The sequence below is a fragment of the Polyergus mexicanus genome, unplaced genomic scaffold, assembly GCF_030449975.1.
Source record: "Polyergus mexicanus isolate NDT 795.1 unplaced genomic scaffold, iyPolMexi1.0 SCAF_1, whole genome shotgun sequence".
NCBI lineage: Eukaryota > Metazoa > Arthropoda > Insecta > Hymenoptera > Formicidae > Polyergus > Polyergus mexicanus.
In genome coordinates, this window is record NW_027223321.1 from 10,558,814 (window position 1) to 10,579,827 (window position 21,014).

At 32.0% G+C, this 21,014-nt stretch overlaps 1 protein-coding gene across 2 annotated transcripts in view; it reads right to left on the reverse strand.

Moving 5' to 3' along the window:
• Positions 1-21,014, reverse strand: part of LOC138934289 (uncharacterized) — a 255,240-nt gene that overhangs the window by 227,463 nt on the left and 6,763 nt on the right. For both annotated transcript variants that reach the window (XM_070297922.1, XM_070297915.1), the window contains exon 2: positions 14,289-14,339. In XM_070297922.1, the coding sequence (XP_070154023.1) occupies positions 14,289-14,339 (51 nt within the window). The remainder of the gene's footprint in view (positions 1-14,288; positions 14,340-21,014) is intronic.

A 21,014-nucleotide genomic window follows, 5' to 3' on the forward strand; every position in this document is an offset into this window, starting at 1 on the left:
GAAAAATAAATATAGTAAAATAGTTTGTGAAATGTATGCGCATATAATAGATGTAAGATAAGCGTCATACGACTTCAATTTCTATTTTACTTGACGTGACTACACGTTGCGATGCGTGTTTCGAATAATGTACAAGAATCGAGCGGGATGCGTATATTAATTATCCCTATATTATCATAAATATATCGTAATAAATAATATAAAATTGATAATATTATAATGCTTTCGTTTGCGCGATAATAATAATCATACGCATATAAATATATAATATTGTCATAATTTAATTGAGATATGTAACACGTATCATTCTATAATGACTTGAATCTTACTTGATTAAATACGCGTAATGAATATACCTTTGATAAATATATTTTATAATTTTTAATTTAAAGCAAACTGGTCTATAATAGAAAAGAAAAATAATCATTTTAGAATATCTCGCATATATATGGATAGATATATTATTTATTAAAAATTTTATGATAAGTGATATATATTATGAATTGTTTATGATGCAAGCATTTTTGTGTCTTATTTTGTGCTTTATTCTTACTTTTTGTAAGAATAAATAAATAAAAAATAAGAGCTCGGTAAACTGAATTATCGGCGCGGCTATATAAAGGACGTATATTTGAAACGTATTTTCCGTTCGAAACGGCATTGGACGTCGGTATGAAAGATTTCTGCTTGTTGCAATTATCAGCAGAACGCAAACTTATTTGTCTCATAGATACATTCTCCTTCGCGAGATGGCAATGTTATGGTGAATTTAGTTTGTTCTTATATTTTTACGCTCAATAAAAAAAGAAAAATTTTTTTTCACATGTTTAAATTCTGTGATAAAATTAAATATATATCTGAATTATTAAATATTAAATATTAATTATTAAATATTAAATATATATGTATGCGATGTGTGTGATGTGTGTGTGTGTGTGTGTGTGTGTGTGTGTGTGTGTGTGTGTGTGTGTGTGTGTGTGTGTGTGTGTGTGTGTTGCTGTTAATAAACAAACTTTAAATTGCCGTGAACTAAATTATGAAAAGTGCAAATAGCTTGGCGCATTTTGTCAATTCTTCAACTTTACATTAGAATTAAACATCGTAATTGCTAATTACGTTAACAAAATGACATTACCATTTTAGCCACTCTGTAATTATTCATTGCATTCAAATCTTAAATTGTGTAACGGAATAGATAAAACAAAACTGAGATAGTATATATTTCGTATAAACTTTTCTACGATGCTAAGAAAGTAGACGATAGAGACGCGACGGTGAAAAATAGTTCAATTTAAAAAAATTCGATATGACAGTTGATCTTTTATCCACGGTGGTTACTTTTCGCTGACTTCGTTGTAAAGTGAATTCAAACAATACATTTCTTCGAGACCGGTAACTCTAGCGATATTGTCTCCGGATCTTTCAGAAGACAATACACTAGGGATTTTGCTTCCGGCGAAATTCGATATCGAAGTAAATTCGATTTAAGCCCCGGACCCTTGACTTTATGCCTCCCGACTATCGTCCCGGGTAATGCGAGACCCATTTTAGCCCGGAAGGGTCGAACTATAAATCCCCGGTGATATCTATGATTGCGACGGACAGACGAAGAGAACGATTAAACTCTTAAAGGTTCAGACGATCTTACCGCGAAAAACTTTTACTTTTCTCTATTCCAACTTCCGTTCAATGCCAATAGCTTGCCTGATATCAATAAAACATTAGTCACAGACGTTCGTAAAGCCGATTTCTACGAGAAAAAAATCTTCTTATTCGAATATATATAAATCTAGTTTTGACTTATCTTTGCTTTGACTTTAATACGAGCAAAATATATCAAGGCAATATAATGCGCATATTTTACTTATAATAATATATTGAAACCGCCAATAATCTCATTTTTTTTTTTTAAATATTTGTGTCTTTTTTTAAACATAAATTGCAATCAAAAATATGATTATTTATATGATTGTTTAAATACGAACCTCATAGTTTTGTTGAATATTTCGAATAAATGTGCGAAAAAGATAAACATTTTATAGAAAAAAATTAGCTCTGCATGCATAGTGTATAGATGTATAATAATTCATACATGATATCACTAATATCATTTCAAGTGTAAACAAATTGGCGTGAAAAGTTATCACTTGAGTGAGCAATTAAGTCGAAGAAGCGAGAGATAAAATGGAGCCTGTGTGTATGTGATCGTACTCTTACGAAGAAGAAAAGAAGAAAGATGGAAAGTGCTGAAAATGGAAATAAGGGGAACAAATGCTTATATAAAAGTTAGAGGAAAATACAGAAGTTCATCGACAATGGCTGAAGATGGTACAATGATAACTGAGCTGAAAATATCAAGTGTTCTTTCACAAACGTTGACGACAAAGAGAAAGAAGTCGGTCTTTATTAATTTCTCCATGCGCGCATGTTTTGAATTCAAATGCCGATTCAGAAATTGCATTTCTCGGTAAAGATGTTATATATTAAATATATATGTAAATCTTCATGATATAAATGTTAATTTTTATTAATATAAAAGAAAATATTAATTATTTTTATTCTTATATTATCGAATCTTTGTTAACGGTAAAAAAAAGAGAAGTTTCAAAAGAATCAGAAATATTATTTGGTGCGTCAATAGTGTTATAGTAAATACACACTTTGTTAACGCAAAAATCGGTCTTTTCTCGCAATATACTGTTCAAATAGGAGTTATCGACGTGCGACACATCATACGACGACTTAGATGACTTGGAAATGCTGCACATAACATCATCTCGACGTTTGATCCGCGTATCAGAAGCATTCCACGATCTTCGATTCCATTTTATTTATACGACCTTTTAGCGGCTGCCGATATCTTTCACCCGCGTTTCCGGTCTCCTCTTTTCGGTGCAAGAACCGGAATATTGAAGTTTTCGGTCACTGCCTGATTTTAACTGTACTATCATATCTGTGCACTAGATCCAGACACTGTTCCGGTGGATGGAGACGCTGCAGAGCTGAAAATGGAGGGATGGACAGAGATAAGCAGGGAAAACGAGAAAGACAGGTGGATAAACGAAGAAACCGGCACCGAGAGAAAAAAAAAAGGATATTCTCGGGCACACATAAGAAGGATGAGATGGAGCCCATCAACGGAAGAAACGGATAGCGAGAGAAGGGCGCGAGAAACGACAAGTAAATGAAGCCCTTTTGACTTTCTAGGTCAACAAAATTGATTACTTGGCGCTTCAATGGCTGGAAACCCAGCATCTAAGCCTCTTAACTTTCCATCACAGTGTAAGCAAGCACGAGATACGTGTGATTCGTAGCATCCGATCTATAAAAAGGCGACTGATAGAAATGAATTATTGATAGCATAGAAAATTCAGATTATAATGGAAGCATATATTTCACTTATAGTGGATCCGTGACTACTATTTTGATAAGAAAGAAAGTTTATCACATATCGAGAAATTAAAAAATAGAAATTAACGTAAGAAAAATTACATCTCACAATGACAATTAAAAACTGCATTTTTTAAATATATAAAATTAACTAATATTATTTATATTTCTTTTTATATTATTATTATTTTTATATTACATTATTTTAATATATAAAATTAAATATATAAATTAGATAAAAAATTATTAAATTATTAATGTTCGCGTTTGTGTATTCGCATATATTATGAAAGTAAATTTGATAAAAACCACTTCAATTTAAAATACAAGCGGCTAATAAAGCTATATATATATATATATATATGTGTGTGTGTGTGTGTGTGTGTGTGTGTATACAAAATTATATAGTAGAAGTTGAAATAGAATTATTCACATTGAAATCTAGTTGCATTTATTAATATTTAATGCGCTTGCACGATAAAACAGTCTGACAGAGAATTCATTCTGAATGCTATTGTTTCACAAGGACTCGCGATGTGCTCTCTTCCGAGACGAGGTCGGTTCTTGACCGCAGTCACGCCACGCCAACCAGCCTTAGTATAGTCAGTGCATGTGCATTTGCAACTAGTTAAGTTATTTCGAGTGACGGTGGCTCGTAATCTAGGTGAGCACCGCCTTGTCGCTAGCGACCACAATCACACATGTATGTGCATTGGCATTATTTATTAATTCCAAAAATTTACGACCATGGAATTCCGGTTTCGTCGCATTCCCGTCTGTAATATCGAACGCGTTTTATGACCACCTGTACATAGCCAATAATGCGCTTATACGCGCGGTAGCGCGTAAATAAAATAAAATATCGGACTTTTATCGAATTCAAGCAATACATCGAAATATATATATATACAAGCATTATTCACGTGATTTTGATTGAACATTTTTCTCATACGTAGGATAAAAAACATTGAAATATCTCAATCATTTAACACGCAGTTAGTCCCACATTAGAATCACAATATTTGAAATTACAATATTCAGCATCTTTAGACATTTATCATACACGTAATAATATAGAAGGAGAGAGAGGCATTTTTTTCTATTTCTTAAAATTTCGATATCATATTATAAAAGTTTCCACGACTTTAGTTTCGATATTAATGGCTTCTTCAAAACTTCTCTCAGATCGAGTATCTTTGACGAATTGCAAATGTCATTCTCTCGACAAAAAAAGAGTACTATCTTGTGTACTGCATTAAATGAAAAAATTCTGTTCGCAGAGTAACGTTGATACGTTATAGCTATCGGGCAATACTCTTCTTTGCTTCTTCTTTACCGTTCATTTTCTCGATATTCGACTCGAGTTTCTTTCTTCTCGTCTGCTTGGGAGCGTATCTCAAAACGATAGAAATATCGACACAGTCGTGCATAATAATACAGCAACGGCTCTATCTTTTGTCAGTCTTAGGACTTTAGTTTCGTATCTCCGCTCGTATCTTTCGCAATTCCCCCTTTCTTTCTGACGGCAATTCGTCTAATCACCACCATCTTTCGCGAAACAAAAACCAGAAAAGAAAGAAAGAAATCGAGAATTTCTCTGAATAAAACAGAATGACTGTAATAAAAACGTCGCTCTTGTTTCGTCTTTTATTCAGCTGTCTTCCTTCATTCAATGTTATTTAAAATGAGTAATCTGCCAATATAGAATGATTTATTAGAAATTTTTTTTTAAAATATCAAGATTTAGAAGTTAGGGAAATAATCCTAGAATATAAAATATGTAAATATCTAATTATACACAAAAAAAAAAAAAAAATTTTTTTTGTAGATATGATAAAACACGTATATATGTTACAATATAATAATAAACACATATACTTTCTAATTAAATATATTTAATTCATTTTTAATAAAACGACGGAATTTTGATAAGAACATAAAAGTACGAGCGAACGTAACAACCATTGATTAACTAAAATGCGATCTTGCATCTTTCTTTGCGAGATTTGTTCGCAAGAGTAAGATCGTATTTTCTGCAATAATTGTAAAGTCCTTGTTAGCGTTTATTGAAAGACATTCGCACTCTGCGCGAGAAACATTTCCGCTATCTGCTTGTATCACTATAGGCCATCTGAAGTTTCCACTATCTACGCGAAAATTGGTCGTATAAAAGACATTCCTGAAAGTCTGACGAAAACTCTTTTCGTTGTCCGAGAATTTTGCCGTCCCGCATAAAATTTATATCGAATAATTCAGTAAAAGAATAAGATTGTATTCACGTAGAAACATATTATTAGCTATATGAAATAGACATAGTTTCTTAAAAAGCCTATCCTTCAAATTTTTTACATTATCTATTATCATTATAAAAATCAGAATTGATAACAGCGCATGCAAATTTACTCTTCTCACGTAGAACAGTAGACTTTATAAAAAAAAAATATTCGAAGAAATAATATGTTATCATTAATAAATTAAAACATATTTTATGCATTTATCTATATTTTGTATTTATTATATATTTTCAGTGTAATAAATATATCACTATAAATTTTACACTGAAAATATATTAAAAATTAAATTATAATTATAATTATAAATTAAATAATATATATATATATAAAATTTTTTCTTTTTAATTTGTAAAACCAATTTTGAGAAAAGTCTTCAAAGACATAAAATATCTACATAGTATAATATACGTAATGTAAAATGTATAATCGATAATGTCAGATTGTTGAAAAATAGTAAGTTCTGCTCAAACAAAATTTCAACATGATTATCGCTCTAATGCGAACATCGATTATTCTACAAAGACAGAACCACTACAACCGATACCATTTTTCAATATATGTAAAAGCGATAAAAGAATGAATTCGAAAAGAAGGATGCCAAGCGAGCAAAGAACAAAAGGTGAAAAAGAAAAAAGCTGAAACGAAAACGCAGCTCGAAACTCGAAATGTGGCAAAACAAAAGCTTGGAATTCGAGGGTCAGGAAACGTCTCGAGGACGAGCAATGAGGATGGCGTATAAAAGACGGCTGAAAAGTTCCTTCGCGAGAAGAAAATATTTAATTCTTCAATAAAGGCAGTGATTGTCAGATAAGAATACAGATTAAATTCTACGAGGTGGAAAAATTTATTATAAACTAATTCCCGCCTTTTTATTTTTTTCGTCGTGTGCGTAAAGTTTCAAGGAAAGATCTCTTATGGGTATTAAATAATTTTTAAGCTGAGTATATATATATATATATATATATATATATATATATATATTACATGGACATTTACTAATTTTTTAAACTTTTCTTTCAATAATTTTAACTTTTTCTATCACAAATTGTCAAATTGTTAAAATTCGCATGATTTGACAGTCGCAAATAACACGAGTAAAGCAAATCGCAGCGCACAAGCGAGGCATCACGGAAAAAAGGCTTCAATGTTTCGATATATTCGAGTTCGAGGTTTCGCGTCTTTTTTAGAAAGGATGTATAATCTGAATTATATATTTATCAGAGTCTGTACAAAGTGGCATTTCCTTATTAACAACTAATCAATTTCCCGCCTCATTCGTTGTTTCATGCTTTGAAAAGTATTTGAATGACGTATCTCGAATTGCAAATTACACAAATCGATACTACAATTATACAATAAAACATCATTCTCTTTCATAAAAGCTCAATCATAAAACTCTTCTTTCTCTTTCTGCACTTTTATTTTTATTATAATACTTTTATACATTCACGATAAAATATCACCTATCATTTAAATCAAAAGCTTGTGAAAAACGTGAAAAGAAATTAACAATGTTACGTAAAACCATTAGTATTGGAATTTGCAACGCATTCGATTTTAAAATGATAATTTATTTTTAATTGAATTATCATCTGTATGCTGGCAATATTATGATTAAATAAATACATTTGCTATTTGTCGAACAAGATAATAACATAAATATAAAACAAATTTATCTTTTTTTTTGCCAAAGCGCAAAAAGATATTTTAAACTATTAAAACAGAAATTACAGGAATCGAGAATAAGAACAAAAAAAAATATAAAATACAAAGATTCAAACAGTTGCCAGAGCCGCAATAGTTACTGCCTCGAAATCCACTAGTAAACCAACTTTATATGACTGCTGAAAATATCTTCTCGCCTGGTTATATACGCTATTGAATGGATAGAAATCGACAAAAGATACATTTTCTCAGTTGCAACAAAGTTTCTCGCAGTGGACGAACACATATACACACTCAAGGACGAAATTCAATTGTACATTTATCCGAACAAGTTCCACAGCGCAAGGATGTAGGACGCACATTGAGCGCAGAGCTATCGAGCTCCTGACTAAAGTGCTATTCGGTAATAACAAATGTATAGTATAGATCGTCTTGAAAATTTTCCATGTCTATATGTCTCTTACGTGTGATATTTCTCGATTGCGCAAAACCAAATCGTAATACAAATAGAGTTGCAAATGGAGATTGTTCACGATAGATATTGACAATAAAGTTCGTGATTTTTATTATTAGCGGAATTTTAAAATAATGGGAAAAACGTTTTCTTAATTTTTGTAATCGGGAAAAGTACTTTTTGCCAAACACAGGATCTTACTACAGCTACAGCTAAGAACGAAGTTTTAGATAGTGTAAATTTCTCCAAAGTTTTCTCTACATTGTGCGAGATAGGAAGAGTGTCATGTTCAAACTTGAGCAACGTTTTGCGAATTTTGAAATGTGCGTTTTTGCATCCTTATTACTTGCAAAGGAAACCGAGATAGCGACGACGGCTTTCGTTGCTCTGGTGGTTTATTACAACGGTCTCCGCGGTTGCAGCTTGAGATTTATCGGCCTTTCCCCCGACCGGCAACTGCGGCTACTCCGCAAAATACAACGAAAGGAACGAGAATGTTACAAAATGAATGCGCGGAAGGAAGAAGAGATCGCACATTCGTTCTTAAAGTTCTTGCCATCTAGAATGGAGGGAAAGAAAATAGACAAGCTGATGGAAAACGCTTTACGTTTTCCCAAGGCGAGATTTGAATCTAAATATAAGATGAAATAAAGCAACGAGAGCCATTGAAAAATTGATTATTACTTTTAATAAATCAACAAAAGAGAAAGAAAAACAGAGAGAGAAAGAGGGAAAAAAAGAGAGAGAATGGTTACGTAATCTTTAAGAAAAATCTAATCTATCAATTGCAATAAACAATCCGTTTTTTTTATTTAAGAGACTTTATTAATAACAAAATTGACAGAGAAAGAAAAAGAGAGAGAAAAGATTGATGTATCGGCAAAACCATGACAGAAGTTGTTGATGGCGCAAACAGACTTACGAGGGCGAATACTATAGAAGAGCTTACAGCAGATAGATACAAATCTCGCTAAAAATGTATTCCTCTTCACTTGTTCCAAGGGGGAAGTAACTCTATTGGTAGGGCAAGAAGAGCTGAGCTTTTGGAATGTTTCATATGTTGCTTCAATACGCTGAAAGAGGCAAAAACAAAGTGCAATATTTGCTCGCGTATCTTCTACAGTGATATAAAGTGACATACATCTTGCTGCTAAAATATAGGGATATTTCTTATAAATGATTCTAAAGAGCTATTCTATGAATATTAACTGCAAATTATCTTACGGATAACCTATATAATATTGTAAAAATAAAATTAAAAAGTTATATATTTGAAAACGAACTCCAATAAAAAAATTCATGATAAATCTGGTTATAAAAATACAACACTAAAACATTTAATGTATATAAAAAGTGAAATATTTAGCAAATTAATTAACTGATATTACATAATATAAATTAATCGACTAAAATATAATATAATTTTTTTAAATATTATATAATATTAATTAATTTTCATAGCAAGTCTTTACTTTATAGCAATGTACAGTTGCAAGAAACACAAGTTTGAAAGGTCCGTAACGAAACTCGTTTGCTTGGCATTTCGAGGTAAGACAAACATAGTTGTTGCCGTCGACAACTTTATCACGGAATACGGATGCGGAAATAACTCTGATTTGTGCACACCCGTCGAGTTATGAACGAATGCAAAGTACAATTCGCGATTTCTGTAACATCGTATCCTTCATAGATATCTCGAACTTCATGCCGAAAATACATGTAACTTGGAAAAATGTCTCTACGTAAACATGCAGGAAATTTTCGAGCATCTTTATTTTGACGATTGAAGTACCACAATCAGATTAAATTCGCAGTTTCAAAGTTTCCTTTTCAATCGCGATATGAGCCATCATAAGTTATAACCAACTCCCCAAACGTAATATAGGAAACTCAACCGACCCTCACACTCCGCGAAATTATATCCCATACACTTGACTATTTGCATGTTATGAGATGATATGATATAAGGAGCGTATATAGAGAAGAAGAGAGAGGCAAGCAGGAACCTCTTCGAAGAGAGGATGAAGTACCGGAGAGGCAAAATGCTGTTATAGCGATATTCGGCGGTGAGGTTGGCGGCAAGGTCGCGTACCTATTTGTAATTGTAATTAGCAAGCTGGCTAATTCATTACGTCTCGCCGAAAAATATACAACCCGCGATATACTACTTAGTTACAAGGGACGCTAATAAGAGAAAGCACATAGATATTAATTATTGTGAGCACCGATGTATATGCGAAATCATTACATCTCACTATGAGATACGCAAAAAGCAAAAAGAGATCTAATAACGAGAAAGGACGTGTAATAGCTATGTCGACGCGCAGAAAGAAAAATATTGAACAGGAAAAAGAGAAACAGGAAAATGGAAAAACCTGATAACGTTTCTTGTATAGAAATCTCATATATATTTTTGAATTAAATACGCAGTATTGCATGTCTGCTTTCTTTACTTTTTTTATACATGGTCATTTAAAGCAACAGTAGATTTTCCTATTTAATATCCATATATATTCTTATATATATATATATATATCTAAAATAATACATAGAGTAATTTTATATATTTTCTATATATAAAATTTATTTCAAGTTGAATTTAAGAGAAAGAGATATGGAAAATTTAAAATACACCATATAATTTTATAAAAATAGAGATACATATTATGAGATATTTTAATTGTACGTATTGGATCTTTCATCCCATAACGAAACAAGATGACGATTCTACATCAGAAAGTCTCAGACTAACGAGCTGAGTCGCTTTTGAAATTCAAACATAACGAGCTGAGTCGAGCGGCGAATGAACGTCAGAATATAGAACGAGATAAATTTGCGGAATCATGTTGGACGGCTCGAGAATGTCACCGTTGTCATCTGGGAAAAAATACTGCGACATGCATCATACGAAAAGTAAGAGGACATGGCTAATGAAACTAGTGTTAGTGAGTATGCGTTTAGCTGCTGCTGTCCTTAATTTTCACGATTTTTATCTCCTGCGTTAAGCTAGCCTATCTTGTATATTGTGAATACCTTACATTTTTTGAAATTATAAATACAATGACCCTACATTCCATGACTTTTATCGAACAAATCGATTGTGGATGTTTAGAGGAATCCAACAAATAATACTTTTCCTCACTTGTTGCTATTTAATATAATAAGAAAATATTATATATTGTATTATTTTTTTAGTTTTATTAAAATTATAATTTTTATTATTAGAAATTTTATATTACAATATTGATAAATTATTATTAACGTTCTACATCATAACGATGAATGTTATGTCGAATAAATGAAAGATTAAGACATTTTTCAGACCATTTGATAACGTCTTTTAAATATTTATGTTGCTTTTGAAATGTTAATTAATGATAAATTCTCATTAAAAAATTTTGTGTCTTGTATATTTTTTACACATAATATGAAATGACCACAAGCAGAATTTATAATTTTGGCAGCTTCCAACACTCGTCGGAGTAAAAACGGAAAAAGCACGGCCTGATGCTGTAAATTATGTAAAAATAAAGTGCAAAAACTGCGTATATCCCAGTCATTTTTACTTTTAATTTTTGGAGTTATTTTCTGCAACTCGTATTATGATTTACAATCGCACAAAATCTTCAATTTCTCGCTAGAGTTCAATTTCAATAAACACATTTGATTCTAATTTATCCTAACAATAAGATAACAAAGTAATTCGCGTATATACAAGATATTACTTTTTGCATTTTTTCGGTAGTAGAAATGGTAAAACTGCATAAAAAGTAACACACTTCCGATTTTATTGCCATTTAAATATGTTGGAGGGGAGATTCTTCTGAGTAATTCCCCGTAAGAAATTTGTGGGGGACGGCATTAGTTTAGGAGATATAACAAATTAAAGTTTCATAGTGTTTTAATACTTCTTCTATTATATAAAATAAGGAAAAAAATGAGGTTTGTTTACGTTGTATTTGTGTAGAGCAGACGTGGAAAAAGTATTTGTTTATATTTATGAGATAGGTATGGTATACACTCATGGATACTTAGTCAATAATATGTTTTACCTATTTCTCTCGCAGTTCGTTAAAATCTTTCAACATATGACTATACGAATGTTTGGGTTAGATTATGTCTTCCGGAAATGGAGCCCTCCCTGTAAGAGGGAGGGGGGGGGCGGAACCCACTGTGTCCACGCATATATTTTACACTTATTTCTTGCGGAAATTACTCAGAAAAACCTCATCAGCAACATATTCTGCAGCTTTATCGTGGAAATTTTGAACTTCTTGATAACAAACAAAGAATGTACAATTTCTTTAATTGCTTATAAAAAAAATTAATTATTTAAATTAGAAAAAAATAAAGTAATTAACGATTCAATACCGGAGAAACGGAGAATTCTGTAATTTTTTATTATTGATAAGTTCAAAAATTGAATCGGAAAATACATTCAATGACTATTAATTTTAATGTTCTCACTCAATTCACAATATAATATTCTATTTTTAATTTTTCGTTCACTTATATTTTTGTAATTATAAATGTAATTTGTAGCAAAGATTTGTGTTAAACTAGCAAGAGTTATTTAAATTATTTTATCATACTTTAATTACAAGGAAAGCACGCGAGAGCAAGAAGAAAGTGAACAGCCGTATTTTACTATTATCGTTGCAGAGATGTTTATACGACGGTTGTAGAAGCATGAGAAAATGCGCTGTAATTCTGATTATGCGCAGAATCTGTCACAGCCGTTTAAGCAAGAATGATCAGACGACTTTAGAGTACAATGCAAAATTTGCATAAAAGTACGCCATTAACAATAAAGGAACAAAATAATTTTTTTGATTTTTCTCACACATCTATGCACAAATCTTTGTCTACTTAATAAATAGAATAATAAAATTGCAAGTTTTAATTTTATAATTTCGTACGTATATTAAAGAAATTTGTATATATAATAAATGTTTTATAATATTTTGCTAGAGAGAGATTCTTGGGGAACATGTTTTCTTATTTTTTCTACACATTAAGATGCAGATAATTCGATATGTTTCATATATTGTGCCACCCTCTGCATATATAAATATATCGTAAAATTAAATTTGAAATACTGTACATTTCAATTGTATTTAAAACAGATATGTAAAAAATAATATTAATAACAATAAATTGTCATTGTAACATAATTAATATATTAGGGTGAAAAAAATAGAAAAGATAATATAAATGTTGTAGAGACGATGTTTACAACTGACCTGCCATGAAATTTTACTAAGTATTTCTTCCTGAATAAAATGTGCGCTATCTCGCGAAGAAAGAAAAAAATACGAGCATCCCCCGCGTCCCCAAGAAGCTCTTTTCTACAAGGACGGTCCTCTCGGCGAGTTGCCTCGGCGAGCAATCTCACGAAATTGCGCCGCGCGATTTCACGTCGTTCTGTCGACGTTACCGTTCGCATTCTCAACGTTTTTTTTTTTCCAAAAGTCTTCCGACTTTCATTTGACTGACGGAAGGGAATGAGATGGAAGGGTAAAAAAGTACGCGGTAAACAAAGAAATCCGGAGGAAGAGGGAAAAAAGAGAGTGATAAAAATAAATCTCTTATTCCACGCAATATATTACCTACTATATTATCAAAAATAATATATCTGTAAAACAATTTGTTAACACTGACGATAGTAATTAGTAACAATTAGCCAATCACATCGATTTATGGGTATATTGTAGATTTATTCACGCGATTTACATTTTTAATCTATAAAGAATAGAAAAATATTTTCCCCGACAAGTCATCAAAATTAAAATTTTATAAACTAAATATCTACAAAATGACAAACTTTGTTTAATTTACGAAATGCAAATATAATCATTGCTTGTTATTTTAATTTCCTGAGAATAATAATCGACGGAAACGTATATTATCGCAATATCACTAAATGCGCATATCACTAAACGCACATTACTTTCAATGAAATATTTGCAAGCAGATAGATATAACGCACTCTATGTTTTCCCTACTTCCATCGGTCTCGTAAAAAAATAGGCCCAATGGGAATCAAACTTGAGCACAAGCTTTCACGTAACGTATAGCGAGCTACATCGCCAAGTATGTCATTTATAGTCACTCATTTGTATGCATGTCCAGCGTACTCCAGTTGATCGTAACTCACATGCTCCGATTTCATAGAAGTTTACTATAGAAAGTTCTATAATCTATATTTAATTACTAGTTTACAGTTTCTTTCTCCAGACATATCTTTTGTGAAGATTGTTTATGGTAGCATAGAGTATTAATTATAATAATAATAATTAATAAAGTATATATATATGTGGATATTTTAATATGCAACGTGATAATAATAATATAAATTTTAATTTAATATAGTAGATAGAGATATATATAGTTTGCAATTTGCACGAAATCACAAACGAAAAATATTATATATATGGTATATATATAGACAGATTATTATTTGTAAAAATAATATTACTACTCACTCGTGCTTTCGGCGTTTGCTTCAATCCAATGGCTGGTTGGCTGCGATTACTCTGCAAAAAGAGACGAAAATCCTGGTTAACGGAATGACGATAAATTTATAATAATCATTAAATGCATGTTGGTTAAATCATATGTCACTATATCGACAGATACTTTTAGTCTGAAAAGTGATAAACCGCGATAAATTATTGTCGTAAAATGCGTCATCAAAATACAAAGAGAAACTCGCAGTTATATATAATATATACTATTGAGTATTCATCTATGTATCTTGAACATGCATTTATGACAGAACATAGGATTTCGGCAGGACAATTGAAAACATCGTATGGATGTTCAAATTCAAAATATACATTTCCAACATTTGATCCCTCGTACGATTTCCGTAGGAGAAAATCTATCTTTATGCAAAAAATAATTTGCAAGTCGACCCGAATCGTTTGCCTTCCTTTATGGTATTCGACGAGATATTTCCAGATAAATCCGATTCTGATAACGTTCAAAGTGTCTTTTTATGCAATATCGCCGCGATAAATTCACGGTGAAATGTTGATCCGGATCGGTATCGTTGCTCGTCGTTGCTGGAGAGAAATACATAAATTTTAATTGATATGCCGGGACACGAAGGAGGCAATCGCGTCATGGACGATGATCGTCCTGCAACGAACGCGGGCAAAATAACTCCACATCGGGAACTTATTCCGACAGAGTGACGAAGCGACCCAAACAGAGAGTCACGTATATCGCGGCAATTTAATTAAACCATCGCACTCGCCATATATTCCTACGTTGATTAAGCTGTTTTCGATACGCGTTTCTATCCGTACTGATTGCCGCGCTACTGATTTGCAACGCGCTGGTTCATCTTTTTCACAGATGTTCACTGAAACGCCATAAAGTCTGTATCATTCTTTACAATAGCTTTCTACGCGATATTTTTCTCATATAATGGAAAAAAATTCAATCTTTAAAATTTTTATGAATAGAGTTTATTTTATATGCATAGGTTTCTCAAAACTTATATTTTATATACAATAATTTATATTGCAATATTCAAATCTGCAACAAAGATTAAATGAAAAAATAGATATGTTTTGCTAAATGTTAATATTCTATTAATAGTATATATATTCTGCATTTCTCAGATCTATAATTTATAAAATAACACAAAAGGATTAAATGTTTTTTGTCGATTTTACTAGAACAAATTTATATAATAATAAATTTTTTATATAATAAAATTTATAACAGTTATTTATTTATTTACAACAAAAAAATGATAACAGCGTAAACAATCTTCAATTACAGGAAGGAAATACGTGCATGAACTTATAGATTCAGGATAATACTTGCGCGACTCAATATTTACTGAAACCGTTTTCATCCTTCGAGAAATTCCGAACATAATCTGCACTAGACATGTTGATTACATCGGATTTGCATTTAAATATCCTCGGATTGCAACTTCCTATAGGAGCGGAAACGAGAGCGTAGCATGGGCTGTCAGTTTCGACGATTCGATGCCGCACCGATGATAATTAGCGATATTTCGCTTGTCCAAAATCGGCTAACAGATATACTGAGAAACAAACGAGCTTTGTATGAGACGTGATAATTAAGCGGTTTATCCCGATTAATTCCGCATAATTACGCCGGCAATTAGTCCATTTGCTGTGACTGTCCAACGCAGCATGGCAGGGCCTAACCATTCGGTCCTACCTTACTACGTTCCGCGATTACGATTGAACTATGTTTATTCCCTTACAGCTCCTACGCTCACAGATTTTACTAGTCGTCTTGAATCTTGAAAATTGCCTCTCGTAAATCGAGAAACCGGATTTGAGCACTTTCCCGGTTATATTTCCATTGGAACATTCCCACCGCCCAATTTAAACCGTCATCTGTATTTTATCACGCAACAAGACCGACGAACGTAAATTAAACAGCCAAATATTTTCTTGGCTTTGTTTTGTGCAAGGAAAATTTGACACTTCCCAGTCAATGGGCATGACTGTCTCGTCATAAATATTATACAAAATTAAGATTACTTATCTTAGATTTTTTTCTTACTGTACGCAATTTTGAAAAAAAAATCAAGACTTCTTCCAAAATCTTTGGAAGAAATCAAGTTTAGCGAGCTTCGTTTCTTATTCTGGCGATCCGATGCCAATCGATAATTTTGACAATATAACGTCAATTGTCATTATTGTATTTATAATTATTCTTATTTTTCTGCTTACTTTATCTCACGCCATATAATGTATATAATGTATATTTTAAAACGACTCGACCTACTTCCAGCAATTGCGGATCGTTCAACTTTCTTAACCTGCTCGTTTTGCCGACTTCCGTCCATTTTTTTATACTTCCATCTTTCTCACTCTTTTTTCCATTTCCCATCTATTTAATTGTAGAGATGCGGTTTATGTCGAAAGTGTCACAAAGCCGAGGAAATTAAAAAAAAAAAAGAGAACTGAAGAGAGTACAAACAATAAGACAGGAACTTTGATGAAAAATCGCAGCCGCTTGGCGAAAATGCATCGATGCAACCAAACACCATCTTGCATTGCGAACTTTTTTTTCTCGCTTACGAATCTTTGCCTCGCGCGAGAAGTTTTGACGGGTGTTCACCGACGAATTTATCGGTATCGCGGTCTATTAACTCGTAATGGCATTAAGTCGACCTGCCGATACCTGATATGCCGTAAAATTATTTTCCGTTCGAACGCGATACCCGGATTATATGACAGCTCCGCGTCGACGGCTTTTTTAATTATACTTAATGACAACGAATCCAAGTCACGTTTCATAGAAAATGAGGGCGAAGATTAAATTAATGAATTCGCGCAGAGTAAATAAAAAAACGGATAAAAATAATATATATTTGAATTTGTACATGAAAAATATTGAACAATCACTTTATCTTATATTTTAACAATGAGATATATCTCCTAGTGCTACATCTGACAGAGTTATTATGTTAATTTAATTTTCTTATAACCGTGATTAAAATCTTTGCATCATTCTATTATTAACGTTTTATAATTCATCTAGCAAAATTCTTCTAATGTACATTTGTATATTCGGCGTTAGCCCCTGGTAAAATCCATTGCTGATTGGTTAACAGACAAGAATTGGTTAGCTTAGATTGCTACTACGATTAATCCAGCCTTGAGTCAGCGCCAGGAATATTCGAATTGAAAACAAATCAATCCGGTGGAATGAAACGTGGCATGAGAGCTCCGGGTATCAGAACGCTCGGGAAAATCCATTGGCAGGTCACGTACAAAGGAAACGGGAATTCCATTTCGCGGAGGAAGCTTCTGCCCGTCTCCGATGTGCCATTCGGATAATTATTCAGTCCCAGCGACTGCTTTAGACGGCTGTGATCGCAGAAAGAGGATGATATTTGATTCCGAGGATGAGAGAGACGTGCGTTCGCGCACTCATATACTATTTAATATCGTCCAGCTGTTTAATATTGTTAAATTCGTCCAGCTATTCGTTTCATCTATCCCATATCCTGTGCTCTTGTCCTGTGCTTTCGTCCAGTTTTATTTTATTTTAATAATCTGTAGATTTAATAACATGGCTTGATTCAGCGAGATCTTAATTTTATACGCATAGAAAATCACGCAAAATTAAACAGCAAAAGGACAGGCCATTGATGAACATTGATGGCCTGTCATTTTCCAGTCATCCAAATATATCTTTTCACAGATTGTGTGTATACTTGTTTGCGAAAATGCATTTTGTGTTGCTTTGCTCATTGAACTAATGATAAACTAAAATTATACAAATCATTTATCTCATTTATTTCGCGATACGTATTAAGGCTATTTTATTTTTTTATTTTTATCTTTTTATTCATGCGACCACATCGTTCAGTCAGCTTGAGAATTGGTATATCAGAATACATTTGTGATCATAACGCCGCAAAAATATCGATGGTCGTTTAACTATTTTAGTATAACCCAATTTTTCTTCGGTCGCTATGATATTGTCAATAAATTTTTAATTACGTTTGGTGCACGGTATAGTTAGTGTTTTCGTATCAAGCAGTAACGAAAGTGGATGAACTTTCGTTTTTAAATTTCAGCTTCGAACGCGAGAGATATTAATGGAAGAATTTTTGCCTGTTCCTCTCATGTGTTTACATGCGGAATAGAAATTTTAATATTCTACTTTATGAGATCTTAAATGTTTTGTATTGTATCTCCTAATATATGTATATTACTTCTCTTTCTCGCTCGAATAAAATTATATATGATATATGTTTCTTTTGCTTTATAAATAAAACTAATGTTGAAATAACCAGAACGTTTTTTAAGTGACAAAATAAAAACATTATAATTTTAATATAGAATTATATGCATATTAATTACATATTGAAATTCTGATAACTTTTTTCCCATGCAGATTCAGCATTTTCTGTAAATATTCACGCGTTTAAAATATTCAAAATCAATTTTTTCAGAAGTTATATTTTATATTTCTACACATATTTAAATCACAAACTTTATTGACAGCAATAACGTTATGGAATAAAAATTTATAAAAATTGATTATAACAGCTATATTATAATATTGTAATTTCTTTTAAAAACGGTTTTGTGAACTTTGGGGAGCATATCTAATTTCTTTTTACAATAATAATAGATCATACTTGTATAATATCAAAAATAAAAATATAATCAAATGTAATTTGTATTGTCGCATACCTACGTCAAGATAAATAAATTTATCTATATAAAAAAAAGTATATGTAAATTATAAAATAAATTTGCAAAATACGTCGAATATTTTGATTTTTGTTTGTTCATAGGCGGCCGCATCATTTAATTTAAATGTGCTCTATATTTATTCAAGAACGGTTTATACGAGCATTTATTGATCAAAACAGAGAAGTTTCTGGTAAATTTTACAGATTTGCTACATCAATCGCGAATATTGTCAAGCGGAAAATTTATCTCGATTTGTCTTAATAGCAATAAAAGCTCAACAAAAAAAAAAAAAAAAGTTTTTAAGAAAGTCAATAATGCAAAGATTTTTCTTCGACACGGAAGACACTATTGTATAGACGCACGGTTAATTATTCACGCGCGAATCGGATCGTGGTTTTGATCAAATTTTAATCCTGACTAATCCATTTCGTGCTCCAATGCTCGCGATTGCGCGTGCCAACCCGCTGTTTCGAACTGCGGCTCCGCAATTGTAATTAGCGTTTTCGTTACGCCACCCATTCCTGGCGATTTCCCACGAGCGTACGTAGAAAACAAATTAGCCTGTGATCACGAAAGATGGCGACCATTGCAGATTGTATAATTAATACACGACCGGCAAAAAACGTGATATTTTGTCGCGACATGATCAATGTAAAACATTTGATTCGTTGAATGTAATAATATGTGAATACGCGCACGTATACAAATACGTTCGTGATATGCGAATAAATTAACTTTGCAACCGTGTATTTTATTTCCTCATTAACACGATAACCGAAAATATCACGATCATAATACACTAATAATAATAATTTATAATAATAACAATACTAAAAACGATTTATAACAACATTAATAATCACATTACAGTTTATTATATTTTACAATTTTTTCTTTTTTTTAATACAATAATGCGATTCTGAAATTTGCTACGGTTTACAATTACACGGTATAAAATTTCAATTTATAGCAATTAGATGATGCTTTGTAAATTTTGTGTTGTTGCCTTATAGTGATATTACATCGTATTTTATCTCAGCTATTATAATATTGATACAAGCGAAAATCAACGTCCTCTCATGTTGCATATTTTTGAATAAATTTTTGATTAGTGATACTATTCAGCTTTCGTTAGACGGGTATACATATATAATTTCTCCGCAATTATCCTAACTTGTTACGAAACATTTCAGATGCAATTTATAGAATATACGTTGAAGTTGCATATATTCGGGATTGTTACACGTCAGAAAAAAATGTAAAGAAAAACTGTAGCAAAGTAAGCGCAGAATAAATGAATAGAAATATATATATATATATATATATATTACGTTATTTAAATTATTTAACTTATATATGTTATTTTACCTAGCAAGCATTGTGTAGATATTAACACAAACTTGGATTTTCTGGCTTAAAAACGAAGGTATCAACACAATTTCCATTGCTGACATTTGTAGTATCTATCGGTTGGAATCCTACTAGATATCCCGATGGTTCGCCGATATAATCTTTCAAAAAGGTATTATAATTGTCTTATTACACGAGAGGATAAGATTCTTAGTATAGCACGATCTACGAAATATTTTCTTGTGAAATTGCCGCCGGTTATGCGCGGACGCTTTTATAAAACACGCGTTTTAAAATAAAATTACCATTGGTACGATAATAAGAAAATAGTAACCGAGAAATAAAGGCGCACATGTCGATCGCGTATCAATTACAACAAAAGCTCGAATTATTCGCCAGGTCGTCCGTGAAATTGCGCGGAGGAAAAACCCGAGCAGCTAATCCGCGTACACGAGAATGTTCGATTTTGTAATCGGATGCTGGAATAAAATCAGCGGTCGGTTTATATTGCCATGGATATATATATACATGGATTAAAAACACATACGCAACTATCAGGCATGTTTCTCGCTGCGGTGACCATCGTAAATATTGTACTTGGCGATAGCGTATAAACCGGAGAACTATTAGTCACAATTTGCAATCACATGC